Source organism: Dipodomys ordii, unplaced genomic scaffold (assembly GCF_000151885.1).
Source record: "Dipodomys ordii isolate 6190 unplaced genomic scaffold, Dord_2.0 Scaffold94, whole genome shotgun sequence".
NCBI lineage: Eukaryota > Metazoa > Chordata > Mammalia > Rodentia > Heteromyidae > Dipodomys > Dipodomys ordii.
In genome coordinates, this window is record NW_012267310.1 from 3,975,499 (window position 1) to 3,996,522 (window position 21,024).

At 41.6% G+C, this 21,024-nt stretch overlaps 1 protein-coding gene across 1 annotated transcript in view; it reads right to left on the bottom strand.

The window, feature by feature from the left end:
* The window catches only part of Apoo (apolipoprotein O), a 35,395-nt gene extending 15,366 nt beyond the window's left edge, over positions 1-20,029 (bottom strand). The window contains exons 1-2 of the mRNA XM_013026462.1: positions 19,803-20,029; positions 819-935 (exon numbers count right to left, since the gene is read on the bottom strand). Of these exons, the coding sequence (XP_012881916.1) occupies positions 819-935; positions 19,803-19,811 (126 nt within the window). The 5' untranslated portion in view covers positions 19,812-20,029. The remainder of the gene's footprint in view (positions 1-818; positions 936-19,802) is intronic.
* Positions 20,030-21,024: the final 995 nt, after the last annotated feature.

A 21,024-nucleotide genomic window follows, 5' to 3' on the forward strand; every position in this document is an offset into this window, starting at 1 on the left:
CTATAAAATATTCCTTAATTATGCCCCCAGTTAAGTATTATTAAAGTTCATCTGCTGATAAGGACATAGCTTAGTAATTATCTTGAACTCAGGGCCTGAGTGTTGTTCATGAGTTCTTTTACTCAAGGCTAGTGCTCTACCACTTTGAGCCACAGCGCCACTTCTGAGTTTTGAATGGTTAATTGGAGATAAGAGTCTCTTGAGGACTGGGCTGACTTCGAATGTGATCCTCAGATCTCAGCCTCCTGAGTAACTAGGATTAACAGGTGTGAGCCACCGGTGCCTGGATCAGCTTCATAATTTTCTTGGCAACAGTAAGATTAGACTACAGAGGATACTGTGGAGGGGAAGCTAAAAACAGGGTGACATTGTACGTGTTCATCTGACTTATGAAATGGTAACCTTTTTGTAATAATAGAGTACTGCTCATACTAGCCAAGTGTGCTGAGCTATACCCCCTACCCTTCTTAAATTTTATTTTGAGACAGGGCTTCACTATGCAGGCTCGATTGTCCTCAAACTTTCAGCCCTCCTACTTGAGCTTCCCAAGTAAGTGGGACTCTGTAGTCGCACTCTCTTATGCCACAACGCCTGGACACAGAAAACAAAGTGTAAGAAAACACATTTCTTCCTTTTAAATATACCATATCTGGGTTAAAGGGAGGGCTCAAGAATAGGGTGCTTGGCTAGAATCTGCAAGGTGCTGGATTTAATCTCCAGAACTTCACCAATAAAAACACCAAAATCTTCTGTCCTACTGATTTATAACCTGTAAAAACTCTTACAGTAACTAAAATCAGACATTCAAAAGGTGTTACCTCATCGATCTTCATGGAATTTTTGTGAAGCAAATCCTTTTTTGGTGTTGGTGCTGCTGCATAGACTTTGAAGGTAAGCAGGCTTAGGCTGGCTGGCACCATGGACCTTTGAATTACCTGAAACACAGAAGCCATTATAAGCCTTCTCCCCAAGTTATGAAGTAATAACAGGAACATATTCATAATTTCATTCACTTCTGCCCTGAAAGGCATATTGCATTTTATGAGAAATAAGTGCATGCCCGAAGTACTGAGGAAGTCAGAACATAAAATGTATGTTCTCACAGACTTAAAATTTCAAGCCAGGGGCTGGGAAGGTGGCTCAGTGGTAGAGCGCTTGCCTTGCATGCATGAGGCCTGGGGTTCGAAAAAAAAAAGCCCGAAGTGGTGCTGTAGCTCAAGTGGTAGAGCGCTAACCTTGAGCTGAACAGCTGAGGGACAGTGCCCAGGCCCAAAGTTCAGGCCCACGACCGGACCCCCCCAAAAAAAAATTATACCTAGACAACTAGATTATCAATCTATATGTAGTATCTGTCCATTTAATCTTTGGAACAAGTCCAAAACCAACTCATCATCTGGCCCTCAGACCAGCCTTCTTTCTCTACTTGCAGTCTCAGGAACGATGAAAATCTCATCAGAAACTTCAAGGTCACCTGCCAACTAGTCGACAATTTTCCAGGATATAGTATCTATTTTTATCAACTAGAGTCACTATAGTACACAACAGACTTCTCAACCTTCCGCCTCCTGTTTAAGTTTTATATAGAACTAATATGACTTTTATATACTTGGACCAACATCTCTGCAACTCTCTCCTCCACCTCCCAGCTCCTCACTCTACTATCTGCTTCTATGAGTTCAACACTTTTAGTTACCACAAAGAAATGTAAATATGTGAGGTAATGTACAAGTTAATTAGCTTGACTCAGGCATTCCACAATGGATATATGTTTTAAGACGTCCTGTTTATACACAAGAAGTATGTACGACTTTTATTTGACCACTTACAATTAATTAATTAGTAATAATAAAAAGAAACTGAGGTCATCTTTAGAGCCCTTCCTCATCCTATTGGTCACTAAGCCCGCTAGTTCTGCCTATTAAATGACTTCAGTTCTACTTTCTCTTCTTTATACTTTCCTGTGTAATCTTTCCTTGGATTTTCACTTCTTTCCTGAATTGTTTAGCAGCAACTTAACCAGTATTCTGGTCTGCTAAAGATTCAAAACACCATGAAAAAGAATGATCTTTCTAAACTACAATCTTGATTATATTCTATCCTTGCTTGATTTTTGTGTGTGTTTGTCCTTGGGCTTAAAGGTTCCTGCGCCTTTTTGCTAAGGCTAGTACTCTACCACTTCAGCCATAGCTCCACTTCCAGGTTTTTGGGGGGGTTTTTTGGTTGGTCGTGGGGCTTGAACTCTGGGCTTGGGCGCTATCCCTGTGCTCTTCAGTTCAAGGCCAGCGCTCTACCGCTTGAGCCACAGCACCACTTCCAAGAGCAGGGAGAATTCAACCTTTTGTTTGCATCTATCAAGTTCTCCCTATCAGATTAGAGTCCATTTGGGGATGAAGTGTCTTACTCCTATCCCTACTGCTATAGCAAAGCCTGGCACAGAAGAGATGCTCCAATAAGACATAGGTATGGGATGGAAAAGGGGACAAATGAAGAGTGGTTGACCTTGTTGTGTCTAGTCAGGCATGATTAAGTATTATGAAAATCGTATTTTGAGAATTGTTATTTCTGTAATGCAAAAGACTAATCTATTCTGTAATATAAAACATACAATATTAGATAAAATATAACAAAAATGTCTCGAAGCACACACAAAAGAAAATTCGAATTGAACTGAAAATAATTTCTTTTTGTGCCAGTCCTGGGGCTTGAACTTAAGGCCTGAACACTGTCCCTGAGCTTTTGTGCTCAAGGCTAGGGCTCTACCCCTTGAGTCATAGCTCAATTTCTAGCTATTTTGGTAGTTAATTGGAGATAAGGGTCTCACGGGTTTTCCTGACTTGGCTGGCTTTGAACCAGGATCCTGAGATCTCAGCCTCCTGGTAGCTAGGATTATAGGCATAAACAGCACAGCAGCACCCAGCTTGAAATCTATTTTTCAAGAAGTGGCTTTATTGCTGGGTGCCAGTGACTCATGCCTGTAATCCTAGCTACTCAGGAAGCTGAGATCTGAGGATGGCAGTCTGAAGCTAGCCTAGGCAGGAAGTCTATGAGACTCCTATCTAATTAACCACCAAAAAGTGGGGAATGGAGCTGTGGTTCAGGTGGTAGAGTGCTAGCCTTGAGGAAAGCAGCTTAGCGACAGTGTACAAGTCCTGAGTTCAAGTCCTGGAACCGGTGTGCATACGAGCCCCACACACATATGCACAGACAAGCAGGCACACAGATGGACAGACAGACACAGACACAGACACAGACACACACACACACACACACACACACACACACACACACACACAGTGGCTTTATCATTTTAACTGGTTTAAAAATAAGTAATAGCCTCTGAAGTATTAAATGTCCATACTGAAACATCTTAAATTTCAAGGCAATAATACTTAGCCAACTACAGCTGACACTGGTCACTAAGGGTTTTGTATCCATAACTAAAGAGATCAACATCCCTCCTAGAAAACTGCTCCAACCTTCAGAGGGCTCTGGGTTTTAAACCCACAACTTAGCACACAGCTCTTCCCCAACCACTCTGGCTCTTTTAAAAAAGAAACCATCCCGTTGGAAACTTGAGTGACCCAGACAGTTCCCACGGAGTCCCATCCCTGAACCCCAGTGGAAGCATGTGAGCTCACTGCTCTCTGTCCTTCTGGGGACTTTCCACCAGGCCAAGCTGACACTCGCCAGGACCTTGTTTCTGATACCTCTCTTATCTGCTCAAGCTGGTATCCCCTCCTTACATTTGAAACCTCTAGTGTCCACAGAGCTTGGGTTCATGGTGTGCCCTGTCTTTACTTAAGCCAACCCATTAAATAATAGAATTTCAGGAGACAGGGATACAGGTGGACCCATTGCAACAATGAGATGTACAAGTTGTTATTGGTGCGGGGGGGGGGTGGATTGGGGAGGGCAGGGGTAGGATGGGAAGGGATGGGAAGGGGAAACAAAGGAGGAGGCTACAATGCTTGATAAGAAATGTACTCATTATCTTGCTCATGTAATTGTAACCCCTCTGTACAATATTTTCACAATAAGAAAAAAACAGAATTTCAGGAGAGAGAGGCTGTTAAAATGGGCAGAAATCACCCTTGGAAAGTGGGAAAGCATAAAAGGAAGGCAAAGAAAAATCTAAAGAAAAAGAAAACTAAGGACAATACTGAAAGTCTGGTAACTTGAAGAAAGACAAACTACTACAGAAGAAATAGTTCAAGGCCAGACCTGGCAAATTTAGCAAGACCCTGTCTCAGAAACAAAGCACACAGGTGCTGGCAGAATGGCTCAAGTGCTAGAGCACCCACTTAGCAAACAAAAGGCCCTGAATTCAAATCTTGGTATAAACACACACACACACACACACACACACACACACACACACACACACGTCTCATGTCCACACACACACACACACACACACACACACACACACACACGTCTCATGTCCATAATACTAGCTACTCAGGAAGCTGAGAGTTGAGGATCTTGGTTCAAAGCCAGCCCAGACAGAAAATTTCATGAGGCTCTTATCTCCAATTAACCTCCAAAAGCCACAAAGAGCTGTGGCTCAAGTGGTAGAGCACTAGCCTTAAGCCCAAGCCCCAGGACCAGAAAGGAAGAAAGATGGAAAAGAAAGGAAAGAAAGGAAAGGGGGGAGGAAAGGGGAGCAGATGGGAGGAGTGGAGTATGGGTGGATCAAGTAGTAGAGCATTTGCTTTGCATACACGGAGCTCTGGGCTCAGTTCCATTTATCAAAGGAGGGAGGAAGTAATGGAAGGGGGAGAGGGGAAAGGAGGATGGAGGGGCTTCACTAACTCCTAAGACATGGGGCATAATTACAAAGTCTTGCTTTTGACCAGCTTTCCTTTCCTCAGTACTCCTGTGGGGCTGCCTTGAAACACATGAACACAGATCTGCCTCCTCTGAATATATGTCGTGAAAAGTGAAATCTCTTCTGGACCTTTGTGGAAGACTCGAATCTCTAGGTTGAGTGCTCCCTGTCTCAAGTGACAGTCCTTGAGAATCCTTAGTTGCTAGGGCTCACTCTACCACGCAGGACAAATTTGGCATAGAAAAGTAATTGCACATGCACCTTTCCAAGAATTGATTATATATGCTGTATGTGGGATTATGTGAGTCTGGTTTGCTAGTTCAAAGTCAATTCTTCCTCTGTTAAGAGCTGCATCATCAATGACTGCTAAATTACAGACCAAATCTAAGGGCTGTTTTTTGTTTTTTTTTTCAAAGTCCGCCCTTCTGGGACTATGCTCTTCAGTTACTAGATGACCCTAATGTGTTGATTTGTCTGCAGTTTGAGTACAGCTGAAAGCTCATGTGGCAGGGAAAACTAAAATTTGGCTCAAAAAAAGGTGAACTGGAGACCCTCAGCCTTTGCAAACTTCAAGAGCAGTGTCACTGAGTTCTCTGGCCTATGGTGGCTAAATTTTGCTTTGTGGTGTGATTCAACTCCCCAGTAAGACATCATCATACCATGGGACATTATCAACTTTTTTTCACACAGCCCACAGAGAGAATGGAAGCTGAGAAACTGGGCTATACTTGGTCAGATGGGGCACTAGCAAGTGATGTAAAGATATAAGCTGCCATATATTAAAGGCATTAATTTAGTGGGACTGGTGGCTCACATCTGTAATCCTAGCTACTTAGGAAGCTGAGATCTGAGGATCTCAGTTCAAAGCCAGCCTGGACAGGAAGCCTGTGAGATTCTTATCTCCAATTAAACACAGAGAAAGACAAAAGTGGCTCAAGTGGCAGAGTGCTAGCCTTGAGCAAAAGCTCAGGGACAGTACCCCAGCCCATAGTTCCAAGCCCCAGTACAGGCAAAAAAAAAAAAAAAAAATCAACTTGCTCTCTCTTTCTCACTGAAGCTTGCCAAAGGCTGATGACTACAAAAACAAATCTGGCCAGCTAAGCAGGATTACATATGACATAGCACTTAGAAGAGGTCAACTAGAATTTCATTTCAAAAACAAATATTTGTTGCATACCTCACTTCATGTCAGGCACACTAAGCGAATGTGGCCCCTGCCTTCTAGTTTGCAATATAGTCAACATCAAACTGTTTGATTTTTTTGGGGGGGTTCCCTTCAATTTTCTTCTAATGATTTGTCTCTAGTGCTTCAAAGGAATCTAAAGACAGCAAGACATCCTCTAAAGATGACAAAGGTAATGGATTTTTCCCCCACTTATTTCAGTGATAGCCATCCATATTTTTCACAAAAACGTAGTAGTTGCCTGGTTATTTCCTCTGACTTTTTTTTGAGGGGGGGGGTCCGGTCGTGAGGCCTGAACTCTAGGCCTGGGTGCTGTCCCTCAGCTCTTCAGCTCAAGGCTAGCACTCTACCACTTGAGCCACAGCACCACTTCCAGCTTTTTTTCTGCTTATGTGGTGCTGAAGAATCGAACCCAGGGCCTCATGCATGCAAGGCAAGCGCTCTACCACCAAGCCACCTTCCCAGCCCCTCCTCTGACTTTTAAGATATAATTATGGCTTCCATTTCTAAATGACTTCACATCAAATATTAAATTCAAAGTATCAGTCTCAGTATACTTAACATAAGGAAGAGAAAGCATATTAGAAAGTGGCATTTGTAGCTGGGCACTGGTTGCTAATGCCTGTAATCCTAGCTACTCAGAAGGCTGAGATCTGAGGATCATAGTTTGAAGCCAGGACAGGCAGGAATGTCCATAAGACTAATCTCCAATTAACCAGCAAAAAGCTGGAAGTAAAGCTCAAAGTGGTAGAGCACTAGCTTTCAGCACAAAATACAGGTAGACCCATTGCAACAATGAGATATATAAGTCATTATGTAGAAAAAACTAACTTTACAACTTTGGCAGGGGGAGGGGGGATGTGGGGGGGCGGGGGCAGGGATGGGAAGGGATAGGAAGGGGAAACAAAGGAGGAGGCAACAATGCTTGATAAGAAATGTATTCATTATCTTGCCCATGTAATTGTAACTCCTCTGTATGGTATTTTCACAAAAAAAAAAAAAAGACAAATGATAAAAAAAAAAAAACTCAAGAGAGCGCCAGGCCCCAAGTTCAAGCACCAGCACCAGCACACACACAAATCATTTATTTTAAAAAGGGAAGACGAAGATTTATGGTGCAATTCCACTGAGTTTTTAAATGTCATACACGTGAAAGATATATTTAAGTATGCTCAGAAACCAAAAACATGTTATTAGTGTTGTATATGAGTGATAGTATTAGAGGTGATTATTATTATACATAATTTCTTAAGCTTTTACAATAAAGATTTGTGTTTTAATATGCAAAGAGTAAAAATAGCTGGCTCCTGAAAATATTTTTTAAAAATTGCCACAAAGATCTCAGGTCAAATAGTACAGATTAGGAAGACCATAATGCAAGACCAGCCCAGGAAAAATGTTAGTGAGACCCCATCTCTATAAACAAGCTAAGCAGGATGGCAAGCACTGGTATCAGAGCTACCTGAAATGCATACATAGGAGGACTGTGATTCAAGACCAGTCCCGGCAAAAAACAATCGAAAAAGGGGCCAGTGGAGCATGTGACTCGAGTAGTAGAAGACTTGCCTAGCAAGCCTGAGTTCAAACTCCATCATCATTACAACAAAAAAGAATTTGCCACGAAGTATGAAGATTATTCCAAATAAAGAGAGTACAAATTTTTGATCAGTGATATTCTGACAGATTCATCAGTGACAAGTTTATAACCGAATCTATGAGTATTCTCAAAATGTACAATGTGCATATGTAAAGAAATGCCACAATAAAATCCCTTTATAACACAAATTTATACTAATAATTCAATTCTGAAGCAAAATTTAAAATTAAATATCTGAATGACTTTTGATGGCACTGATTTGCATGTGTAAATTTGGGAGTGCTCATTTATCAACAATAACAGAAACCACAAGATGGAATCAAATTTGCAATTTTCCTGTCTCAGATGCCATACATACAAATCCAGTATTGTACAATAATTAATACTTTAGACAAGGGGAAAAATCTGTCTTCCCAATATAATAAACATAGAACTATTCTGTGAAAACATTCAGTTCTGTACTTTTGTTATAGAGTACTTGATATTTCCAAGTTCTTCCTTATACAGTAACAAACTATGATCTAAAAAGATAAGCAAAGAAAAAAAAGGCTATTTTTTAAAGAATAACAATCATCTTTTTTTCCCTCTCAGAAAACTAAGTTCTATTTAATCTTTGGAGAACATTGAGGCCAATGAAGCAAAGAAAATATATCTCACTTCAAGCTTTTACTTTCTATCAAGTTTTGTAAAATTTATGTGGAAAAATAACAAACTCCTGTTAAAAACAGGAAAGAAACCTTAGGGCCAAAGAATGAGACAATTGCTCATTTAGGCAGGTTTTGAGTCATCCAGTGTGACTGAACTGGTTTCCCAGACTTGGAACACAGAGGATTCATAATTTACCAGGCCCTAAATTTGTTAACTTCCTCATTCACAAAAAAATAGATTGCTGGGTGCCTAAATTCTATTTATATATTATATATACTATAACATAATATAAATAACATTTATTATAGTATATAGTATTATACTATATATATATATATATATATATATATATATATATATATATATTCTGTCTCTTCAAATGGAATCCTAAGACCCACTAAATCTTTCTGAGTTAAAGGAATACAGAAAGAAAAAAAATGTAGGGGAACATTTACTTCAAGCCTTGCTTTGCAAATTTTCAAGCTTTGTATTTTCAAGCAACTAGAAAAGGTACATCATTTAATAAGAACTACCTTATCAATGTATTATTTATTTCAACCCAGGTTTCATTTTAAAAAGACAACCTACACAGAGAACTCTGAACTCTGAAGAAAATGCCTTAAAACTCATTTTGGTTATTCCTATGCTTTTTGTTCTTTGAAGAAAACTGCAAAGCTGGAGATGGTGGCTCTCACCTGTAATCCTAGCTACTCAGGAGGCTGAGACCTGAGGATAGAGGTTCAAAGCCAGCCCAGGTAGGAAACTCTGTGAGACTCTCATCTCCAATCAACCACCAGAAAACCAGAAGTGGCGCTGTGGTTTAAGTGGTAGAGCACTAGCCTTGAGCTGAGACAGCACCCAGGCCCAGAATTCAAAGCCCACAATCAACAAGAAAGAACGAAAGAGAGAGAGAGAGAAAGAGAAAGAAAGAGAGAGAGAAAGAGAGAGAGAGAGGGAGAGGAAGAGGGGGAGGGAGGGAGGGAGGGAGGGAGAGAGGGAGAGAAAGAAAGAAGGAAGGAAGGAAGGAAGGAAGGAAGGAAGGAAGGAAGGAAGGAAGGAAGGAAGGAAGGAAGAAGGAAAGCAAGCAAGCTGCAAATTCTGGACAAAAGAACCTTTATGCACAAGACAATCCAGCTGAAGATAATGTATACTTATAGTGGAAATCTCTCTAAAAACAAGGAATAAACCAGGTGCCAGTGGTTCATACCTATAATCCTAGTTACTCAGGAAGCTGAGATTGAGGAATGAGGTTCAGAGCCATCCCAGGCAGGAAAATCTATGAGACTTCTTTTATCTCCAAGTAACCACCTGAAAAAGCCTAAAGTAGAGCTATGGCTCAAGTGGTAGTATGGTAGCAAAAAGCTCAGGGACAGTGCCCAGGCCCTGAGTTCAAGCCCCAGGACAGGTACCATAAAAAAAAAAAAACTACATAAAGTTTCGTATTGTATTAACTAACTGTAAAATTCCATTCAAGTACTACTGAGGAAAATCAACTGAGACAAACATCAATTCCTATTTAAAAATACTTTTTTCAGCCAGAAGCCAGTGTGGCTCATATCTGTAATTCTAGCTACTCAGAGAACTTAGGATCATGCTTCAAAGTCAGCCCAGGCAGGAGAATCCATGAGACTCTTATCTCCCCAATTAACCACTAAAAGGCTGGAAATGAAGCTGTGACTCAAGTGGTTGAGTGCTAGCCTTGGGCAAAGACACAGGGGCAGTGTCCAGACCCCCTGGACTGGCAATACACACACATACACACACAAACACACACACACATGTATATACAAATATGCATGAATTTTCTGTCATATTATGAAGTCAACCTTAACTTCCTGAAACAGGTATTTTGCTATAGAGATTTGCTTTATTTTTTTTTGACTTTTGGTTCCAGTTCTAGGTCTTGAACTCAAGTCCTAGGCACTGTCCATGTTCTTTCTTTTGCTCAAGTCTAGTGCTCTACCACTTGAGCAACAGTTTCCATTTCTGGCTTTTTTTCTTAGTTTATAGAAGATAAGAGTCCCATGGACTTTCCTGCTTAGGCTAGCTTCGAACCACAATCCTTGGATCTCAGGCTCCTGAGTTCCTAGGATTATAGGGGTAAGCCACCAACACCCAGCTTTAGAGATGTCTTATACATCTAAATGCTTATAATACTTTTATTGTTTTTAATTGTATTAGCATATATCAATTATACAATATACTAGGTTTCATTATCATATTTCCATGCATGTATTTTTTTAAAAAAACCACTCAACATTTATCTTTTAGTCTAGCTTATTTGGCTTTACCTGATAGTTTCAACTTCCCTCTATTTTCCTTCAAATAATAATTTAATTTTTCTTTCTGGCTGAATTCTCCTCCATTGTACATTTGTACCATATTTCCCTGATGGGCACCTAGCCTGATTCTTAAATTGGCTATTGTGAATACAACTACTTACAGTAAATTTAAATATACCACACAAATATCAAAGTTCATTTCTTAGACTCTAAGAAGTACCAATTTAGCCTGGAAAGGACATGGATATAGAACATATATTATATATATATATATATATATATATACACAGATTGTCTCAAGTCCACAAACATCAACAAGTCTCTTGTAAATAGCTAGCAAATGATTTACTTTTCCATTTTATTTCTACTTTCCCCATTCCTTTTGTTCATTTTGTCTCTTCTTTTTTAAAAAAAATTCTTCTTAAAATCTGCTGATCACCCCAATTCTGTTGAGGCATCTTTCATCAACTTCCTTCTTCTCCAATGTAAGTTGCAACAGGAAGGCTAGTTGAATTTTAGAGGTAGATGGAAGAATAATAGTGTCCCAAGAAGAATTTACCTCCAAGTAATGTGTGGATTTATCCATGTTTAAGCCACATTTTGCCATCCTATGTCCAAAGCACTAACTTGCAACCATAAATCACTTCATGGATGGATATGATGCAAGAGAAAGGGGAGATACTTTACATCACAAATACTTTGTAGTTCACCATTCTTTCCACACATGCCATCCCATTTGAATCTCCCAACAACCCTGGGAGATATAGAGGGGCAAATTATTATACTCACAGTACAGCGGTGACTTTACGAAACCTTATTACAAGTATGAACTGGAGACTGATGGCTGACTCCTTTAATCCTAGCTACTTAAAAGCCAACATCTTAGGATCCAAGTTCAGAGCCAGCTCAGGCAGACAAATCTGAGACTTTTTTTTTTTTTTGCGGTCCTGGGTGCTGTCCCTGAGCTTCTTTTGCTCAAGGCTAGTGCTCTACCACTTGAGCCACAGCACTATTTCTAGCTTTGTCTGAGTAGATTATTGAAGATAAAAGTCTCATGGACTTTTCTGCCCGGGCTGGCTTCAATCCCGTTCTTTAGATCTCAGTCTCCTGAGAAACTAGGATTACAGGAGTGATCCACCAGTGCCTGGCTCCAAGACTCTTATCTATAGTTAACTAGCAAAAAGGCAGAACTTCAGCCATAAACAATAGTGAGGCCCAGAGATCAAGCCTCAGTACCAGCACTAAAAATTAAAAGCTTGATAGGCTAGCTCACTCTTATAATCCCAGCAATTAAGAAGGCAGAAGCAGGGTAAAGTTAGAGAGACTCCATCTCGAAAAGTAAAAATAAAAGGGCTGGGTGGTAAAGTGCTTACTTATACTCATGGTCCTGGGTTCAATCCCAGTACTCGAAGAGGAAAAAAAAAAAACTTCATCAAAGTTGTTCAGTCAGAAGTCAGCAAAAACACAACCAAAATCTGAACCTGTGCTTTCAGACTGTGGCCAGCACTTAAAGTTAGATTTTTTTTCTTTATGATCTATATTCAACTTCCTCATAGAGTACAATAGAAAAAAATCAATTCTGCCCATAAAAAGGGATTTATGCAAGTAAAATTGTATTCACTATTTTTCCAAGACCTCCCCCAAGAGGCTGATATTGTAAGGAAAATAAAAGTCTCTAAAATCATCTTTCAAGGTATGTAGTCCTAACCAGGCACCATTTTCTCACACCAGCTACTCACAAGACTAACATCTGCGGATTGTGGTTCAAAGCCAGCCTGGGCAGGAAAAGTCTCTGAGACTCTTATCTCCAATTAACTACCAGAAAACCAGAAGTGGCTTTGGCTCAAAGTGGTAGAGCGCTAGACTTGAGCAAAAAAGCTTAGGGACAGAGCCCAGGCCCTGAGTTCAAGCGTCACAACTGACAAAAAAAAATATGTAGCCCTTAAAATAATATTCAACTACAGACATTAGCATGTTCTTTCTTAAATTGGAAAATAACTTCTCTTTCCACTTAACATTGTAATTCTCCCCTTATTTTGTACTAGTAACATACCAATAACATGGTAAGAAAATGAGTTTCAGGAAGACAAGAAATACAGGCATCCAATCACGCCACAAAGAATTTGTGAGGTAATAATGACTTACACCTAACGACGTTCACTCCAGCAACATGGTGTGGTGAGCTTAGAGCACAGGTCACATGGTTGCCCTTTAGGAAGGAAGTGACTCACACAAGCTTTCACTAAACTATCTTCTCAACCCAGATGCCTCTCAGTTAACAGAACTTGGGCTGATTCCCAAATCACAAGCCCACAATGACCATCTGGAGTTTTGGGATCTATCAACTGATAACCAACTGTTGATGACCCCAATAAGCAAATTATTACCTTCCACAACCACAGTTTCTTTACACTTCTTTTTTTAATCTGGATGGATAGACTTAACAATCATCCAATTGTTTTAAGACAAAAACCTTGAATCCTCCTCCACCACCTCCAATCAACTATTATGTTTGGGTTTTGTCTTGTGGCGTCCTGGGGCTTGAACTCAGGGACTGGGTGGTATCCCTCAGGTTTATTTTTTTCTTTCTTTAGTCCAGCGCTCTACCACTTGAGCCATAGCTCCACTTCTGAGTCTCACAGACTTTACTGCGTGGGCTGGTTTTGAACCACAATCCTCAGATCTGAGTCTCCTAAATTGCTAGGATTACAGGCATGAGCCGCCAGCACCCAGCACAAGTTTTTAAGTCACTACCATAACACAACTTTATCAGCCTCCTATAAGGTGGCAACTAAAAACAGCTAACATGTCCTGAACACTTACTTTGTGCCAAACACTGTTCTAAATTTGGGATCTGAATGAATTTAATCTACACAACAATTTGAAGTTAGTATGACTCTTGTGGCAGCAGATAAAGAAAATTTTATTAGTATTTTTCTTTCATTAACAAGGCCTTGACCTTGTACTAAATCCTCTTCTGTGTCTTTGCTTGAGTTTTTCTTCTCTGCTTGAAAGATCCTTTTAACCTTGGCTCCTAGCTTCAAAGTCAGTGCAATGATGTTCTCTTTAAGGACTTCTGACGCCCCCTGCTGGTACACTTCCCTATAAATCGGTATTTCTCAAGCTTGGATGACTGCTCCAAAAACTTCATGCCTAAATTCCACCGTTAGAGATTCGTATGTTATTTATCTGGGATCCTGGCAGGACATGGAGATATTCTAAAGCTTCCCAGGTAACTCTAACATGAAGTCAAGGTTGAGATTCACTGCACTGAAATGCTTTTATTACATCTGTGCCAATAACCTCATATGAACTTCTGAAACAAGTTTCACATTCTCCTAGGTTAAAAAGAAAAAAAACCCTATAGGTTCCTAGACCTCATCTAAGAAAGGGTAATCAAAGATGTGCACAAGGCCTTGTGGACTATTTGTGGCCTTAAAGAATTCTGATGCAGGGGCTGGGAAGGTGGCTCAGTGGTAGAGCGCTTGCCTTGCATGCCTGAGGCCCTGGGTTCGATTCCTCAGCACCACATAAGCAAAAAGAAAAAAAGCCGGAAGTGGCACTGTGGCTCAAGTGGTAGAGTGCTAGCCTTGAGCTGAAGAGCTGAGGGACAGCGCCCAGGCCCAGAGTTCAGGCCCCACGACCGGACCCAAAATAAAATAAAGTAAAATAAAACAAAATAAGAACTCTGATGCATAGGCAGATTGGTGAAGTACCTTCTAAACAAAAACCTAGACATTTCACTTGTACTCAGTAAGGCCCAGCATAATGCCTAGCACACAGTTGAAGAGTAATAAGAAAAATGAATAAAATCTAATCACTTGCATCTGGGGTGGAGTAGGACTTGGTATATGTATTCAATAGTCAAACTTCTAGTAGCAGCACAGAAGTTGCCTCCTACAACAGAAAGCAAATACTGGGAAACTTTTCAAATGTTTTTTTAATCCACAAATGCCCCCTACTGGCCTCAGGATGAATAGCTAAATCAAAACTTCTAATTAAAATATTCTAATTAGATATGCATATAATTAGCTACATACATTGTACTTTCCCACCAACATTTACACTATCGATTCCTTTGCCCTCTGGGCCTAGTTGCACCAAGCTGTTAATTCCAAAGCTAGATCAATTCTACCATTTACTCTGTCTACTCAGAAGAGTCGTGTGGTAGCAGTGCTCTCGGGCCTTTTTATTCTTCTATTTTTCTGTCATGAATCCTACCACAATCATAAAATCATCCACATCAAAAACACAAGAACTTCTAGGAGGGTAAGAGGATGGCACAGAAATGGAGTGGCAAAGGGTAAACAAATACAGCAGTGATACCCACTAGACAATATGTTGAAAATAAAGTATACAACATGTACTTGGAGGGAAAAACTAGAAGAGAACGAGAGAAGGGGGTGACACTGTCCAAAAATAAATCTTTTTTTTTTTTTGCCAGTCGTGGGGCCTGAACTCTGGGCCTGGGCACTGTCCCTCAGCTTTTCAGCTCAAGGCTAGCACTCTACCACTTGAGCCACAGTGCCATTTCTAGCTTTTTCTGCTTATGTGGTGCTGAGGAGTCAAAACAAGGGCCTCATGCATGCAAGACAAGCACTCTACCACTGAGCCACCTTCCCAGCCCCAAGAAATCTATTCTTTACCTGACTTATATAACTGTAACCCCTCTGTATATAACCTATATAAAAAATTAAAATAGGGCTGGGAAGGTGGCTCAGTGGTAGAGTGCTTGCCTTGCATGCATCAGGCCCTGGGGTTCCATTCCTCAGCACCACATAAGCAGAAAAAGCCGGAAGTGCACTGTGGCTCAAGTAGTAGAGTGCTAGCCTTCAGCCAAAGAGCTGAGGGACAGCGCCCAGGCCCAGAGTTCAGGCCCCACGACCAACCAAAAAAAAAAAATTAAAAACAACCACAACAAACATTCATTACTTCTTTGACTCAAGTCTTGACTAGTCAAATTGTGATAGGGAACCGGCAACATCTTACCATATGGAAACTCACTGAAAAAGAAAAAATCTGAGGCACCATTTCCAGACCTGCTCAGTTGTATTTGGATTTTAACAAGAGTCATATAAACATTAATATTTGACAGGCTGAAGATCACCATTATATAACAAACATCTAATGCTACTTTTGCTATTTTGAAATAAAATGTATCATTCATTCACTAATAAATACACACTTAAGTCCTGAAAAAAGATACCAGCAGACTGATTTGATGGTAATAAAAGGAAAGATTTATAAGAACTCTATTTCAGCTTTGCACTCGTTCATACCTGTACTCCTAGCTATTCAGGAGGCTGAGTTACAAGGATCACAGTTCTAAGCCAGCCTGGGCAGGAAAGAGATTCTGTGAGATTCTTATTTCCAATTAACCACAAAAAGCCAGAAGTGGAGCTGTAGGATAGCGACGTGGCCCAGAGCTCAAGCCCCAGGACCAGAAAAAAAAAGAATTATTCTTCAGTATAATACATGGCTCATGTAATACATGCTCAACACAACTAAATTAAAGACAAAAAAACCAGTCGAGGAGTTTCCAAAATATACTCTAAAGGGGGTGATTTCATTCAACTGAGAACCACTAAACTCTAACCATTCCCATACTTCTTTCCATCTCACAAAAAGGAGTTTCTCTCACCTTAGGAAGTTCCTTTCTCTAGCCCAGCACCAGTGGCTCACCCCTGTAACCCTAGCTACTTAGGAGGTTGAGATCTGAGGATCTCAGTTTGAAACCAGCCCAGGCAGAAAACTACCTATGAGACTCTGACCTCCAATAAACTACTCAAAAACCGGAAGTGGTGCTGTGGCTCAAGTGGTAGAGTGCTAGCCTTGAGCACAAAGAGGCTCCGAGACAGCACCCAGGCCCTGAATGCAAGCCCCACAACAACAACAAAAAAAAACAACAACAACAAAACTACATTCCTCCCTAGACCTCAACATAGCCAAATACTGTATATTCCAACGAACACAAAACAACTCTAGAATCTTCTCTTTCCTTCCCTTGCCAGTAAACTGTGGGTCCATTTACTTATGTTACTCCTCAATCTATGCTTATCTTTCATTCCAAACAGTAAACCTATATGAGTTATGAGTGCTTTCTGAAGTGCACAAATCAATGAACACTTGTCCACACTCATCTAATTTATCTCACAGACAAGGACAATTAGTTTCAGATCTACTCCGTAGACTACACCTCTTCCTTCCTAAAAGAACCACATGGTGTTCATGAATTTCAAGTGATTAAGGTAAAATACTGGTGTTTGGCTTAAGCCAATCAGAGAACGGCTTTCTCCAGTCACTTGCTATTGGATCAGGGGCAGACACCTAAGCCAAGGTGGTCCAATCAGACCTGAAGGAAGAACATAGTCCAAGGATTGGAATTTTTTCCTCTCTCCTCTTGCTCTAGTGAATGAAAAAAGTGCATGAGGACTAAACCCAAGTCCACTTGCAATGTGTTCTAATACTGATCTCATTACAGGAGCTTTAAAAAAATTCTTTCTTTTTTTGGTTGGTTGTGGGGCTTGAACTTAGGGCCTGGGCGCTGTCCCTGAGCCTTTTTGTGCTCAAGGCTAGTAGTCTACCACTTGAGCCACAGTGCCAATTCCAGTGTTTGAATGGTTAATTGGAAATAAGAGTCTCACAGGGACTTTTCTGTCTGGGTTGGCTTCAAATTGAGATCCTCAGATCTCAGCCTCCTGAGTAGCTAGGATTACTTGCAGGCATGAGCCACCAGTGCCCGGCTAAATTTTTCTTTTTAAAAAACTTTTCTAAGCATCTGCCTCTCAAGAGTTCCCCCATTCCTGGTCTCCCCTCATCCTTCACTTATCCTTACACTTTAGTGTCCTCTAAGGTTTGTTGTGATCTTTTCCTATTCAAAATACATATTCAGCAGGCATAACTTTAGGTTTCCCTTAATGGATCAAACTAAGATACAAACACTTCCTGAAATCAAGGACCGCTGTTGATGCATACACCCCTAGGCTTACTCAGCTGACTTATTCATACCTATCTTTCAAAATTAAATTGAAATGTTCCTTCTGTGAAGCCTCCTCTAAAGTCCTCAGGGATTTCGTGCCTTTTTGGTCAATCAGAATAATTCTAATTACATAAAACAATTGTATTAAATTATGTATGATTTTTTAACCCAAGCTTCTGATACAGGATATATGCTTCTTTATTAGTCTATCACATTTTTAAAAATCTGCCAGGCACTGAAGGCTCACATCACCTATAATCCTAGCGACTCAAGAGGCTAAGATCTGAGGATTGTAGTTTGAAGCCAGGCAGGGAAGACAAGTCCAAGAGACTCCTATCTCCCAATAACCAGCAAAAAGCTAGAAGCAGAGATGTGGCTCATATGGTAGAGTGCCAGCCTTGAACTAAAAAATCCAAGCAAGTGCAGGCCCTGAGTTCAAGCTCTAGTACTAGCAAAAATAGTAAACCCTAAGAACCTCTATAATTTCGAAGCAGCGATGAGCATAAACGGTATTTTGAGATCTGCAACAACTGTAATGTGATGGGAAAATGTCTGCTTTGAATTGGTGCTGTGATTTTTATCAGTGGCAAGTACTGCTAATATGACTGGGGTTCAATCAATGGCCCCCAATCAACCACTCTTCCTTGTATTTATGCCCTTTTATAGTCCCCTACCATAGCAACTCTGGATGTGGCTTTTCATCAACAAATAGGATGCAGATAAATGGGCATGGAGTTCTGCCTTCCTAGAATCCAGTAACCATGTGAAACCAAACTAGACACAATGGAACACAATGCTCCCTAGGAGTAAGGGCACTGTTCAGCCAAGCAGCCAGTTTAATTGAGCCACTGGGGTAACACTAATATAACTCCCAGTATAACTGCCCAGCCAACTAACAGACTGTACAAGACATTACTGTTTGAAGGTTTTCAGTGGTTCATTTTAGTTATTGGTAGATAACTGAAAACCATTGCCCACATTGTTAAATGAAGAAAATGCTGAATTTCAGCTGGTAATTGGCTAAAATAGTTTTTAATCCCCTAGAAACCTCCCGGGCTCTAATTAGAGCCTTTGAAGGATCGACGATCTCCTTTTTACTATAAAACTCCATTCTTGGTATCCATGTAACTGAAACAGGCTACAATATATGCCTTCCCGAGGGTAACCCTAAAACCGAGCTGCACTGTTAGCATGAATTGGTGTTTAACACAAATATCAAATGAATGGCAAGTTGCTTATGGTATCTGTACTGATGACTAAAGAGTTAGCTGACTTAAAGTAAAAACTGACAACATACCAGGGCCTTTTCTGATGGCTTTACATAAACTTACTTGTAAAAACACTGTGGCGTGGAGGTTATTACCCTAATTTCACCAATAGTAAAACAGGTAGAGGGCAAATGACTTAAACAAGACCACATGACTAAAAAGTGGCAATACCAGAAATGGACAGGCACAATCCGATTCTGTAGCATTTCCTAATGCGCCCAAAACCATATTGAAGGACGATGGAATTTTAAATGAGAAAGGTACAATTTGGGGACTTTATTAGCACTAGGGTACCATAGTTTTTTGAAAGACTGAAATAATCCTCACTGTAAAAGTTGATCTCTTTCGAAGGAGACGAATTAAAAAAAAAAAAAAGACAAAAACCTAAACGAGGAAGTGGAGATGTGACTCAAAGTCGTAGAGTGCTAGCCTGGAATGGGAAAAAAAAAAAAAAAGCTCAGGGACAGCACCCAGGCCCTGAGTTCAAGGCCTAAGGGAGTCGACTTGTTCATATTAGTAAAGTTCACTGGCAAGCAAAGTAAGACTCCAGCTTCCTTTCTCAGCCATTTCCAGACCAGCGCCCCTCAAAGCCGGCAGCAGCTCCTCCAAAGATGACCCTTCTCCCCCCCCCCCCCAATCCAGGTTAGAAACCAGACCCTGCCAAGCAACCAAAGCTGCCCTAACCCTACCCATGATCCCTAAGGGCCAGCCAGGGGCGGGGGGGGGTTCTGTGGAGGGAAGTACTTGAACTTTTCCAAGAGTTTTATTCACAAAAGCACGGCCCCCCAAAACACCTATCCCATCTCCCCCTGGGCGGTCACGCCTCCACCAGGCAGCCACTCGCCCCGAACCGACTCATGACTGAACCACGGGGCCAGGACGCCGCCGACCCGGAGGCGGGAACAGCCTCGCGGCGAGCCGGACCTGGTCCCCAGAGAAGCCCCACGAGGGCGTAGGACGGACTTCAGACAGCCGGGAGGGGGCGATGACGGCAGTAACCCCGTTCCACGTTCTCACCTTGAACATGTCGCTGGCAGCGGCGGCTCCGGCAGGGTCACCCCGGCCTCGGCCCCGCCTACTATAGAAAAGCGACTACGGAGGCCCGGTAGGGCCGTGATTCCCTCGACCGCAAGCGGGCTGAGGTGTTTGTGACGGCAGTACTGCCAGTTCAATTCAAGGAAGAATTTCTTCAAACCAAGGAGGCTGAAAGCGGCGTCGCGCAGCAGCAATTTGTCGCGTCCAGGTGGCCAGGCGTTCGGAAGACCCGCCCTCCAGGAAGCTTCGCCTCCTCGCTCGCTGGCTGTTGCTAGGCAACACAAAGCGTCCGTTCTACGCCGGCGGCGCGCAGAGACAAGGGGAGGGAGGTGCGCAGCGGCTCTGGGGCTTGGCCTTCGATGCCAGTACTACTGGACGCCCAGTGGCGCGGGCTGGGACTCCGGGGCGCCTAAATCGACCAGGCAAGGGCGCTTGGGTGACCCCGGAAGGCTTTGGAAGGCCTCTCAGAGTCCACGCTCTGAGCGTTAGGATTAACCTCACAAAAGGTCGTTTCACTTTGGCTGCAGACTGAGTATTTCTTGAATTTCAATTTGCCACGTCCTTTAGCCGCGAAAGGCTCTTGACAAGATTTTTTTTCTTCACTTGTAAGTCCTTCACTAGGAACCACTTATTGGTTAATATGGTATCAGAATGGCAATTAATAGATATTAACTAGAATAAAAATCACTAATATGACTGGGAGCTGCTAGTTCACGCCTGAAATCCTAGCTACTCAGGAGGCTGAGATCGAAGGATCTCAGCCCATGAATAAAATTCCGAGAGACACTTATTAACCAAAAGTTACAGTAGTGGAGCTGTGGCTCAAGAGATAGAACACTAGCCTTGAGCAAAAAGCTCAGGGACAGCACCCATGCCTTGAGTTCAAGCCCCAAGACAGGCACACACACACAAAAATCACTTATATGAAGTCAGAAGCCAGGATTCAAACCCTTTGCAATCTGTGCTGTAGCCTAAAATATTCCTGGGCTGTCTCATAAGAACAGTGTATTTCATATTCCAGTCTATTTCTATAATAATCTTATAGAAGGGCTGGGAAGGTAGCTCAGCCGTAGAGTGCTTGCCTTGCAAGCATGAGGCCCTGGGTTCGATTCCTCAGCACCACATAAACAGAAAAAGCTGGAAGTGGTGCTGTGGCTCCAGTGGTAGAGCGCTAGCCTTGAGCTGAGGGACAGTGCCCAGGCCC